Here is a 13,792-nt window from a genome sequence, read left to right as displayed (position 1 = left end):
CCATGTTGCAGTGCAGAAAGGTATCAATTTATTCTAACACCAGCATTGTTTTTAAAATGTCTTTTTTGGTGTGTGTGTACACACCAAAACAGAATACTAAGCATTTTTAAGCTATCAAATTAGCTAGTATTGTAAAGTTATAGCTCTTTGTTTTGATTTCCATTTCTTTAATACTAACCTTTTTTTTTCTATTAATGTTATTGGCCATTTTTTCTTTTGTGCATTGCCTATTCTCATCATTAATCAATTTCCTACTGGAATATTCATTGCTGTATTATCTTGAAAGTATACTATATTAAGAATACTTAACCTTTCTTATATGTACTATGTTTCCTAGTTTATACGCCCTTTAACTTTAGTGTGATGGATTTTTTCCTATGGATTTTAAAATTTTAATCAAATTTTGGGGTAGCTTTTAATGAATAAACCACACATTTTAAGTAGATCATATAAAAGACTTTATATTTTAACTATAACACATTTATTCTTCCATTTAAGAAACTTATTAGCTAAAGTAGGTCAAACATGGGTCCTAGGTTTTAAGGTGAATGAGACAGTGTGCTTGTCTTCACAAAGTTCACATTCTAGTTGGCAAAATGGAGAAATGAACAGTTAGATACAGTGGTGGGAAAAGCTATAATAAAAGTATAGAAAGATCTGTGGAATCACAGAAAGGAGCCCCTAACTGTCTGCGGGGGACAAGGAGAACTTCTCCAACGACAGGCAGCTGGAACTTAGCATGCTTGACAGTCTGAAATAGAACTATTAACTGCTAAATCCTTTACTGATTTGGTTTTTCATCTGTTTTATTTTTTCTAAAAGGTTGTACCAATAGACGATTATGGAAGATTCTGTCATTTACAGTTGGCGGAACTGTTGCCCTGTGCGTTGGGCTTCTTACGTCTGTCTACCTGGCCACTTTACATGAGAATGACTTGTGGTTTTCTAATATTAAGGTATGAACATTGTATGATTTACCCATCAAGGTCTCCAGTAGTTAGTTAGCCATTTCGATGTATGACCAAGACAGTTTCATTTTGCCGTAAAGAATTCAGGCTCTTATGCTTGGATGCAGAGTAAAATGACTTTTGTTAATTTAAAATAACATCAGAAGTTTTATAGTCAAATGAGTTTTTCCATTTTCATTAATTTATTCCAATTATGTATCAGTTACTCTAAACCAGTATTTTTCAAACTGTATATTGTGAAAGTGGTGTAGTAGGTCATGAGTAACATTTTTCTTAATGAAATCAGATATAAGAGAATATGGTCACATAATAAGACTGATAATTATTTGTGAAACTTTTAACTATATGTATGTATATACAAAATGGGTCACAGTATAATTTTTTTCTGTTGGGTATAGAAAAAAAGTGGGGCGGGGGGGGGGCAGGGGGAGAAAGAAAGAAAGCCAAAGCAACTGTTCTAAACCAAGGAGTTTTAATCTGGCTCCATAGATGACCTTGATGTGGTATACCTTTCTAAAAGTATATACAAAAGATAAATGTCATTAGATTTTCAGGAGGGTCTGTGAGTCTTTAAACACCGGTTTTCTTATTGTCTTTCTCTCTCTCTCAACATTTCTATACATCCTTGAATTTGGCTTTGGTTCCGAGCCAGTATATCACTTAAAAGGAGACTTACATGTTGCCAGTGTTTTTCGTCCAAATATAGCTTGCTTTTCATCCAAAAATGTCATGATGTTTGACCTTATTTCCCACCATGACTTCTAATGACTAGTTGGTGATGAAGGTAAATTGACTTTCACGAGCAAAGTTTATCGTCTGTGAGAGTATTCAGAAGCATCTGTGCAGAATAGAAAGACAGTGTCCAGTGTTTTCCTGAATGTTTGGAGCTTCGGTTCCGTTATTGGAATGAGTCTCCAAAGGAGACTACTTTGAATGACAAGTTTTATTTTTACGAATAATGTCCAATATGTTTATTTTTTTAAACCTGTCATATTACTTTATAGGTATAGCAAGTATCTATGTATGTATCTTTTTACAAATGATCATGGTACCAAAGAATAATAATTCTTATCCTTCAATGACACTTGGTAGTTTTTCTTGTCAAGAAAAATTTTACTCACCTATGTCTTTTTAAAATGGAGTGCCTGTAAATAGATTCCCTGGAGATAAGAAATTTAAAACTTATTTAACACAAGTATTTTGAATAAAGCAGGGAATTTCCCCTTTGTGGGCGTAAAGCCAAAATTAAATGCTAGGAACTGTATAGCAAGGTAACAGGTGAAAGAGATCACATAATTTTAAAATGTAAGTTTAGTTCTTTAATTTAAAGCTGATAAGTGGCCTTACTAATATACCCCCTCATCAAGAAGCCTGAGGAAAAGGCCAGGTCATGTAGGGCTTTGTGGAGTGGGCAGGAATTGGAGAGAAATGGACAGAGACAAGAGTCAGAAGGATGTAATGATTGATCGTTTGTGTGGAGGACGATTGAGGAGGAAGAATCATCAGTGATGACCTTTCTCCTATTAGAAGGATAGATGGGTGGATCTTCATTCACTGTAATCATGAACCCCATGAGAAGAGAAGGTCTGGAGGAGACAGTAACACCTGACTAACGACCTGGAGTTAAGCCACTCTTCACAGGTTGATGGCACAGTCCTCCCCAAAACAGCCTCTCACGTCAGACACCAATCACAACTTTGGGGGTCCCCCAGCTACTCTCACTTCTGACCAACTGGCCATACATTCACTCAGGTAACACAGAACTCAGGGAAGCTCTGTACTTATCATTACAATTTTATTATAGAACTAGGATACAAATCAGAGCCAGCCAAAGGGAGAGGCACATCCGGCTAGCCTGGGAGAACCCCAGACTCAAAGTCTCCATTGTCCCATCTCCCAGAGTCAGGACATGACTGTTATGTTCTTGTATGGCAATATATAGAGTATTGCCAGCCAGAAAAACTTGCCTGAGCTCTGGTGTTGAGAGTTTTTACTGAGGTTTCATTATGTATGCATTATTAATTAAATCATTGACCACAAGGTCGAACTCAATCTCCAGCCCCTCTCCACTCCCCAGATGTTGGTCTGATATCTGCTGGCTCAATGCCCCAAGCCTCTGATGATATGGCTGGACTTTCTGGCTTGACCAACTCCCATCCTGAATCATCTCCTTAGCGAAAACTGTCTAGGGGTCCACCCTGAGTCACGTGTTAACACAAGCTATCAGATGTGGGCCAAGGAGCCCACCGTGAGTAACAAAGATACTCTTGTCACAGGGAAGTTCCAGGGCTCATTGGCTGCCCGCGGGAACAGGGGACAAAGGGCAACCAGTTCTTTATTATACAGGAGTCAGTGAGGCAAGAAATGACGAGTCTGGGTTTGGATACATTGTGAGTCACTTTCAAAACAATCCAAGTAAAGACCTAGAGTAAAGGAAGCTGGATTTATGGACCTGAAGGCAGGAATTCCATCTGTGTTGGAAACAGACACTTTCATGTTACCAGCTTGTGGTTGTGTGGGCAAGATTGTTTGAGGAGTATGTAGAGTGAGAAAAGAGACCCTACGCTGGATTCTGGCTGTGCCTCACATGGCATCTGGGAGAAGCCGTGAAAGAGGCCCATCCTCTGACAGGTTTCTCCTTCTCACCGTCAACCACCACCCCCAGCCCCTCAAGCTTAAAACTGGGCCAGAGTCTTGATGCTTTTTTTTTTTTGGTCTCTATTCAATCTCTCTCTCTCTTTCTCCCCTGTGTCACAAGAGGAGTCCTGAGATGTTGTAATCATTTCTCAAACCAGATTGCAGGCATTGGTTTATTTTTCCTCTTTGACCCATCTAAACCCAGCAATCTCCAGAACTCTGCACGGAAGGCAGTGATCTAAGCTTGCCCTGTCCAGTACAGCAGCCGCCAGCCAGGGGTAGCGGCGGAACACTGGAAATGCGGCTAGTGCAGCACAGGGACTAAGCTTCAAATTTTACCTAAGTTGAACTTTAATTTTCAAGTATGTATACATTCTCTGTTAATAAACCAATGACAATTGTAGCCATTATTGATCAGTGATTTACTTAGCCAAAAGAGAAGCTCATTTTCAGAGTTTATACCTAGATTTACTCCATTTCATCACCTTCATCTTGGAGGATTATGGAAGTATTTGAGACGTGTAAATCTGTTTTCCTCTTTTTTATTTGTGAGTTATAACTTACCAAAATTACTAGGCTACTTTTTTATGAAAATACTTTGATCTCTTGAACACCTTGAATTAGTTGTAATTATTCAGAGAGTACAGATATTGCTAATAAAATAGACTAATCACACATTCAGTTTATGCATTCAAAGTAATTTTTTTAAGTGATCATAACAATGTTAGTATTTAATATGTGGGAAACTCTGGAACAGAGAAACTGGAGAGCTGAAAAGGAGAAAATGTTGGTTTAAATGGTCCTAGAACATGTGTATGTAGTATCCTTTCGTAGCATATTTTTTTAATTAAAAAGTCATTTTCAGAGTATAAGAGCCTTTTTCAAATAACCTTAATTGAATGTCTGCTATGTGCTTGACCTTGTTTTAGGTGCATTTTACACATATTTTATTTAATCTGGCTGTTTCCAAAGCCCAAGCATTTTAACTCTAACTTGTCCTTTAAATGCAACCATGGTTGGTTTTTTTTTTTTTTTTTTGCTCTATATTATAAAAAAAACAAACTAAGAGAATTTAAAGCCCATACTCTTACTTGCTGTGCTGCCCTCACAGTGACCCGCACATCATCAGTGCTGAGTAGACAGTGCTCTTGTGGAGCAGGGTTAGCCTCTAAGGGTGAGGGAGTGGTGTAGCCTGGGGACCATGCTGCCGCAAAGAATCTGGTTGAAACCAGAGCCGAAGGGTGCAGCCTTCGGAGCTTGCCTTCAAGGTTGGTGCATGGTTAGCAATGGCAAGTGGGGAGCTGTTAATTGTGTTTATAACAATTTGTGTTCAGTAGGTACTAAAGTAAATATCTGTATGGTCTTGTTTGTTTTTGATTTTTGAACATGTATTTTTTTTAATTGCACAAACTATACTGTGATAGCAACAAAAACTTTTTCAATGAAAAACATTACTTGGTATTCATTACCTGTAACAGAAGACAGTTTTCACTTTCCCTTCCATTCTTCTTCATTCTGTATGTGTATATGTATTTTACTTATTTATGACTTCAATATAGGTAGTTTTTATAATGATCATATGCTTTTCAATATACAATTGTATATTTTCATGAACAATTATTATGTAAATAATGATAGCTATATAATTTAATCTTTTTGGCATTTTTATACCCTTGGTCATTTCACTGTTTCCTTGCTCCCCAGTTTGGGGTAGATTGTTTCTGACTGTGTGGGTAGAGCCCTAAAATTGCTTACTTCTCATTTTAAAGTGACAGGATAAAGATGTCATTTCTCTTCCTTTTTTTTAGAATTACTTCAGAGCAATTGAGAAAATGAAAAATAGTCAAATTCCTTCTTTGATGAAACTAAAGAGTCCTGTAATCTGGAATCGCAGTATATGAGGAAGGGCTGCCAAATTCAGTGAAACTCCTAGGAGTGTAGAAAGATGCTGAGAGAGGAATCTCAAAGCTGCAGATTTTAGAAAAACCTGCCAAAGTTTAGTCCTCCAAACTCACTGGCATATCCTAGGTTGGGGGGCGTGGTGGCTAATGGGACTGGATGTAAGGAGCAATGACGGAAGCTTTCCTGGAGACACTCTGATGTGAAAGAGAAACAAGATAGACAGGCTGAAACGCATCACAGAAACACGCCATTTTTATAAAAGTTTAGAAGTTTAGGAAGACCAGGATAAAGAGAGAAAACTTGCATTTTCAACAGCCCCACAGCTGCCAATCTCTGTTCAGTAAACTGAGGAGAAGACTAAAACCGCACTCTGTAATCCATTCTGAAGCACCAGAAAAATTCTTGCAGGCCTAAGTTATGGCCCAGGCCTCTCCCCGGTATGAACTTCTGACGTGTAGCTGATTGGGTAAGAACTTGCCACATTCAGAAATTACTTAATACTCAAAAAGGAGCTAGTACAGAATCTGTACAATGATACTGCAAGAAAAAAGGGAAGAGAAAATCAAGAGCAAATGACACATGAAGAATAGTCACCAGAAAACTTTTACAGCAGAGACAAGAAGGTTCTAGCCAATCCTGTCACACTGAAAAGCAAACATAATGCAGTGTTTGCCACTGTAGAAGGTGAATCCAGATTAGGAATATAGCAAGGTATGTACCATCTTTAAAGAGAAGTAGGAAGATGACAAAAGGAAATGAAACTTGAGCTGACAGAACTTAGTCAATAAATAGAATATTTAAAGATATAATAGAAATCATGACTACAGGAGGCCAGAACCTGCAGAAAGCACAGAGAAATGTTGGACAGGACTGATTACACAAAATAAAATTAGTAAAGTTAAAATATTAAAGAGAAGTGACAGCTGAGGAAAAACAGCACCCAGACTGCATAATTTGCATCCCAAAGGAACCAAAACCATGAAACAGGAAAAGAAAAAAAGTTTAAATGTGTAATTCAAGAAAACTTTCCAAAAATAAAAGACTTGAATCTACAAATTGAACAGGCACAGTGGGTCCCAGGAAGATTAGGCCTAGAAAAGTCGTTAGCAAGTTGTAGTTATGAAGTTGCTGTACTTGAGTAGTAAAGAACTTTTGGTCATCCAGACAAAAACATCAAGTTGCGTATAATAGGAGACAAAGGTCAACCTGGCTTCCAAGTTTTCCATAGTCACACCTAGTGCTCCAAGACCACGAATGATGTCTAAGAAAGGGGTTTGCATATTTTAACCCAATTACTCCACCATATATGAAGCACCATACACATTTTTTTGACTCTGAGAAACATGTATTTTTAACAACACTTGGAGAAGTTGGTAGAGGAAAAACTTTATCCTGTCAAGAGATAAAAGGCAAAACATTGATAGAAAAATTGTCAGTGAAGTTCAAATTTATTTAACTCTAGGACTAAGACTAAATAGTTACAGAACAAAACATATGTGAACAATGTGAACGAATTGAAAGTCACTCAGTCATGTCTGACTCTTTATGACGCTATGAAGTATACAATCCATGGAATTCTCCAGACCAGAATACTGGAGTGGCCCTTTCCTTCTCCAGGGGATCTTCCAAACCAAGGGATTGAACCCAGGTCTCCCGCATTGCAGGTGGATTCTTTACCAGCTGAGCCACCGGGGAAGCCCATGAACAATGTAGTAACATGTAATAATGTTATTCTATAATAGTAACACACCACAGTGTAATAATAACATAATAGCACAAGTTAGAAGAGGAATTGCAAAGAGAAGGTAAAAGATGGTGGAGGTATCCTGATTTATCTTTTATAGCTGGAATTCAAAAAGTTTCAACTAAAAATCATGTCCAGAAACAGACACACAGTATATATAAAAGAACATTCCAAGAAAAATATCAGGTAAAATTGGCAGAGGAGAAATATGAATCTCATAATAAGATTGTTATTACTCCTTATAGGAAGTAAGTAGATACTGTCCATAGAGGTAAAGAAGTTATCCTCTGAGGTTATAAAGAAAGGTAACAAAAACATAAACCGTCCAAGTTAAAGACACATGTACACACATGCAACCACACACGCACACATAGAAACAAGCAGACAAATCATGTAGCAAAGGATGTGTTCTGAAAAGCAGCAAAAAGCATCACACAAAATGTATTAACACAACTATATCCAGATCTTTTTGTTTAAGTAAGTGTCAATGGATTTTACTCATCTAATAAAAACTCTGGATCATAAAGCAAATCACATCATATATGCATAAGATCCTCCCAGAACAAAGTTACTTAGAGGGATTAGACCAAAGGTGTGGATAAAGACTTAATAAATGCAAAAGGGGGAAAGAAAGTCTCAAACAAAAAATTTTATTAAGTGACGCAAAGAAGGTCAATGTGATATGACCTAAATCAAATCCCTAATGATTATACAGTGGAAGTGACAAATAGATTCAAGGGGTTAGATCTGATAGACAGAGTGCTTGAAGAACAATGAATATTGTACAGGAGGCAGTGATCAAGATCGTCCCCAAGAAAAAGAAATGCAAAAAGGCAAAATGGTTGTCTGAGGAGGGCTTACAAATAACTGAGAAAAGAAGAGAAGCTGAAGGCAAAGGAGAAGAAAAGATATGCCCATCTGAATGCAGATTTCCAAAGAACAGCAAGGTATGATAAGAAAGTCTTCTTCAGTGATCAATGCAAAGAAATAGAGGGAAACAATAGAATGGGGAAGACTAGAGATCTCTTCAAGAAAATTAGAGATACCAAGGGAACATTTCATGCAAAGATGGACACAATAAAAGACAGAAATGATATGGACCTAACAGAAGCAAAAGATATTAAGAAAAGGTGGCAAGAATACACAAAAGAACTATACAAAAAAGATCTTAATGACCCAGATAATCCCAATGGTGTGATCACTCACCTTGAGCCAGACATCCTGGAGTGTGAAGTCAAGTGGGCCTTAGGAAGCATCACTACAAACAAAGCTAGTGGAGATGATGGAATTCCAGCTGAGCTATTTCAAGTCCTAAAAGATGATGCTGTGAAAGTGCTGCACTCAATATGCCAGCAAATTTGGGAAACTCAGCAGTGGCCAGAGGACTGAAAAGGGTCAGTTATCATTCCAATCCCAAAGAAAGGCAATGCCAAAGAATGTTCAAACTACCACATAGTTGCACTCATCTCACACACTAGCAAAATAATGCTCAGAATTCTCCAACCAAGGCCTCAACAGTACGTGAACCAAGAACTTCCAGATGTACAAACTGGATTTAGAAAATGCAGAGGAACCAGAGATCAAATTGCCAACATCTGTTGGATCATTGAAAAACCAAGAGAGTTCCAGAAAAACATATGCTTTATTGACTACACCAAAGCCTTTGACTGTGTAGATCACAACAAACTGGAAAATTCTTCAACAGATGGGAATACCAGACCACCTTCCCTGCCTCCTGAGAAATCTGCATGCAGGTCAAGAAGCAACAGTTAGAACCGGACATGGAAAAACGGGCTGGTTCCAAATTGGGAAAGGACTACATCAAGGCTGTATATTGTCACCCTGCTTATTTAACTTATATGCAGAGTACATCATGAGAAATGCTAGGCTAGATGAAGCACAAACTGGAATCAAGATTGCTGGGAGAAATAGCAATAACCTCATATGCAGATGACACCACCTTTGTGGCAGAAACTGAAGAGGAACTGAAGAGCCTCTTGATGAAAGTGAAAAAGCTGGCTTAAAACTCGGCATTCAAAAAACGAAGATCAGGGCATCTGGTCCCATCATGGCAAATAGATGGGGAAACAGTGGCTGACTTTATTTTTCTGGGCTCCAAAATCACTGCAGATGGTGACTGCAGCTATAAAATTAAAAGACACTTGCTCCTTGGAAGAAAAGCTATGACCAACCTAGACAACATATTAAAAAGTAGAGAGATTATTTTGCTGACAAAGGTCTGTCTAGTCAAAGCTGTGGTTTTACTAGTAGTGAAATGTGGATGTGAGAGTTGGACCATAAAGAAGGCTGGAGTGCCAAAAAATTGATGCTTTTGAACTGTGGTGTTGGAGAAGACTCTTGAGAGTCCCTTGGACACCAAGGAGATCCAACCAGTCCATGCTAAAGGAAATCAGTCCTGAATATTCATTGGAAGGACTGATGCTGAAGCTGAAGCTCCAGTACTTTGGCCACCTTATGGGAAGAACTGACCCATTGGAAAAGATCCTGATGCTGGGGAAGATTGAAGGCAGGAGAAGGGGATGACAGAGGACGAGACGGTTGGATGGCATCACTGACTCGATGGATATGAGTTTGAATAAGCTCCAGGAGTTGGTGATGGACAGGGGAGCCTGGCGTGCTGCAGTCCATGGAGTTACAAAGAATCGGACACGACTGAGCAACTGAACTGAACTGAGGCAAAGAAGGACAGTGTTCCAGTGATAAACATACAGACTACAAATAGGACTATCTGTGTATCAAATAATCCAAATATTTACAAAGCAAAAACCACAGGAGATGCAGGAAGAATATAGAAATACACTAGTATTGAGTTTTAGTTCTTTCCCACTCATAGAAAAGCATGAGGACAAACATAAGTAAGGGGGGGGGGACCTCCCTGGTGGTCCAGTAGCTAGGAGTCCATGCTAGAGGGCCTGGGTTTCATCCTTGGTCAGGGAACTAGATCCCACATGCTGCAATTAAGGCCCAGTCAGCAAAATAAATATTTTTTTAAAATAAGGATATAAAGGCCTAGTAATATTGAATATGATCTAAAGAGAGAACATACACTCATCTCCAGTTTCCACAGAACATTCACTAAAACATTGATAAATTAAGCCATAATGAAAATCTTGGTCCAAAAATACGGAAATTATATGATAATATTCTCTAATCACAGTGTGATAGCACATAGTCTTGGCTTGTTCCTGACTTTGGGCATAAAGGTCACAATATCCCCTTTATTTAAATAAAGATTGGAGATAACTAATTAAAAAGAAAAATCAGTACCTTGAATTTTAAAAAGAATCTTTGACACAGGTAATTAAAACTGTAGAAATTACAAATGAAATCTAGAAAATATTGAAAACTATGTTTCAGAATTAATAAAATGAAAGTATTCAGAGGAAAATTTATAGCTGTTAATACTTTCATTATGAAATAAATGAATTATTCCACTTCTGAAGTCTCACAACAGAAGGAAGAACTTTAATAAAAGAAATTGTCACCTCAACAGTAGGAAGACAGTTCATAAATGAATGGTGGTTTGGGGAATGAAAACTAAAAGATAAAGATGTGGTAGGAAGTGAAAATATCCAAAAATTACAAAGCTCATGAAATATGGTCACAGAGAAATAACCATAAAGACCAAGAAATAACCATAAAGGCCATGAAATAAGAAAGAGCCACATGATACTACTTTGTTTGATTTTATGCAAATTAGATGAGTGGGTAACATGGATGATTTTCTAGAATATAAATTACCAAAATGGTCCCAGTAAACACAAATTGTTTCTGTACATGTGATAGAGAAAACTTGGAAAACAACTTCCTAACCCCCACCCCCAAAATACCAGATGCTGTTGATTTTATGAAGGAATTGTGCCAAACTCTTAAAAAATTCCACTGCTATTTGAGCTATTCTAGAACACTAAAGAGGAAGAAAATCTCCAAGATATTGTTATAAATCAAGAATTACACACTGAACCTGAGGATCAGAATGTAGCTACAGTCAGTTCTTCTTTCCACCAGTTATGATCTATAAAGTCATTGAGAACCGTGAGTTAGAGAATACCGAACCATTGCTTTTAGGGAAATATGTACATGTATATAGCACACTCATATCACACAGAGGTTACAGTCTTAAATCCTAAAATCTCCTCCTGGTAGATTCTATTTTCCTTTTTTTCACAAAAGAAAAAAAATGAGGTTCAGAAGTGTTACATGAGTCGCCTGAGGCCGTCCACTAATATTTGAAGGAGCTGGGATTCAAAGTTTGTCCACTGGCCCCGGAGCTGGGGCATCTTGCACTGTGCTGCTCTGCCCCTTACTGAAAGAGGAGATAGAGTTATTGGCAGATGATGCAACTATATACCTGTTCACCCCAAGAGAATCTAAAGAATGGTTACAAGCAATAAGAAAATTCAGAATGTACCAGGGATTAATTATACTGAAGCTAAAATTAAATATACAGACGCCACGATAATTTTATTTTTACATTTGTCAAAAACTGAAATTAATAGGGAAGGAAGACTTCACATATGCCCTTTTAAAAAGTGTTGCCTGGCAGTCCTAGAACACATCCATTCAGTCCCCAGCTCTCCTATGTGACTGTTTTAGCCTTGTCTTCCCTCTTCTTTACCAGACCTTCTCCAGTCTTCACTTCAGCTAGTGGCTGCTTCCTGTTTCACCATGTAGGGAAGGAAGAAATTATTTTTCCTACTACCCACCTAGGTTCTCTGGCTGGAGCCCATAAATTGAACTGGCAAAAGATTAACAAGAGAAAAGCAGACAAATTTCTTTAATACAAGTTTTACGAGGCACAAACACCTTCATAATGAAACGACCCAAAGAAATCCTTAAACTTTTGCATTTTTGTACTGGATTTGATGAAGAATCGAAAGTAACGGGAGAATGTGATGGTGTGTGAGCCCAGGGCAGTACACTGGGGGAACACTGAGCAGGGCCTATTCATTCAGAGTCCTCTCAGCACCTCCATCTTCAGCGATGAGAGGTTCTTTTCCTCTCAGAAGCCACCTCTCACAAGAGTCTTAATGACGGCTTCTGGGGAGAAACGAAAGGTCAGAGTCCATTCTGCACCTGCCGTCCCTCCAGTTTCTTCAGCTTAGAGTGTTCAGTATGCCAAGGTGCCATATTTTGAGGTAACGTGTTCTGAACTCTGTCAGCTGAGAAAGTAGAAGCAAACTGCAGAGATCGCCCGCCTGCCTCCACTCCGTAGCTGCCCACCTGCTCGCCGATGTCCTGCCCCGCATGTGCCAGACCCGCGCCCCTGTCTTCCACTGATCCACATCGCTCTAGCAGTTACTTCTCTCTCACACTTTCTCCCATCCTGGACGGAATAGTCTACTCTACCCCTCTCCCCTTCCCTTGCACTTACTGTCCCATTTTTCCGCTCATCTTAACACCAAAATTCCCCCCCAAAGTTTGATGACTGGTCATTTGTGTTCCTCTCTTCCCCTTCTCTCTCTCAAACCCATTCCAATCAGGCTTCACCCATGATGTTGCGCTTAAAAATGTCTGGCTAAAGTCACAGATATCCCCCAAGTTACTTAACTGTGGGCTTCCCTTGTGGCTCTGCTGGTAAATAATCTGACTGCAATGTGAGAGACCTGGGTTTGACCCCTGTGTTGGAAAGATCCCTTGGAGAAGGGAAAGGCTACCCACTCTAGTATTCTGGCCAGGAGAATTCCATGGACTGTATAGTCCATGGAGTCACAAAGAATCGGACACGACTGAGTGACTTTCTCACTTACTTTACTAACTGTAGTGGTCATTTCTCAGTCCTCATCTTACTTGACCTATTAGCATTTTTTTCTTGGCTCCAGTACACAGTCTCCTGGGTTTCCTCCTGCCTCTCCAGCGGCTCCTTTGACTCCTTTACAGGCTACTCCTCAGCCTCCCTAGTGACCTCTTATTGGCAGAGAACCCTAAGAATTAGCTCCTGTATTTTCCTGTCCACCCTCAACTGCTAAGAACAGTCTGTCTGTAGCTTTAAATAGCGTCTCTGTGGGCTTCCAAGGTGGCTCAATGGTCAAGAATCTGCCAGTGCAGGAGACGCAGGTTGGATCCCTGTGTTGGAAAGATGCCCTGGAGTAGGAAATGGTAACCCACTCCAGTATTCTTGTCTGGAAAATTCCATGGATAGAGGAGCCTGGCGGGCCGTAGCCCAGGGTGTTGCCAAGAGTTGGGCATGACTGAAGCGACTGAGCACGCACACACCATCTCTATGCTTACAGCTCCCAGATGTCTATCCCTGCTCAGACATCCCCCTGAACTTCAGACTTGTGTATTCAGGCACCTACTTGATCACCTGCATTTGTCCAATAGGCGTTTCTGATTTAACTGTCTTAAACACCTGACCTTCCCTGGCTGCAGGTGTTTCTCCTTAAAAACCAAATCTGTAAATAGCAACTTTGTCCTTCAGTGGCTCAGGATTTCTGTCCTTAGAGAATTCTAGTTCTTTCAAACGCCATTAAATCCTTTAGGAAATCCTGTCAGTTTTCTTTCTGGCTGCACTGTGCAG

The 13,792-nt window shown here is 39.2% G+C and overlaps 1 protein-coding gene across 1 annotated transcript in view; it reads left to right on the top strand.

Annotated features, from left to right (window-relative positions):
* The window catches only part of DPY19L3 (dpy-19 like C-mannosyltransferase 3), a 74,587-nt gene that overhangs the window by 4,641 nt on the left and 56,154 nt on the right, over positions 1-13,792 (top strand). Inside the window, exon 3 of the mRNA XM_070388015.1 lies at positions 823-956. Within this exon, the coding sequence (XP_070244116.1) occupies positions 823-956 (134 nt within the window). The remainder of the gene's footprint in view (positions 1-822; positions 957-13,792) is intronic.

The sequence above is a fragment of the Bos mutus genome, chromosome 18 (assembly GCF_027580195.1).
Source record: "Bos mutus isolate GX-2022 chromosome 18, NWIPB_WYAK_1.1, whole genome shotgun sequence".
NCBI classification, from domain to species: Eukaryota; Metazoa; Chordata; class Mammalia; order Artiodactyla; family Bovidae; genus Bos; species Bos mutus.
This window is presented reverse-complemented; position numbering and strand designations above follow the sequence as displayed.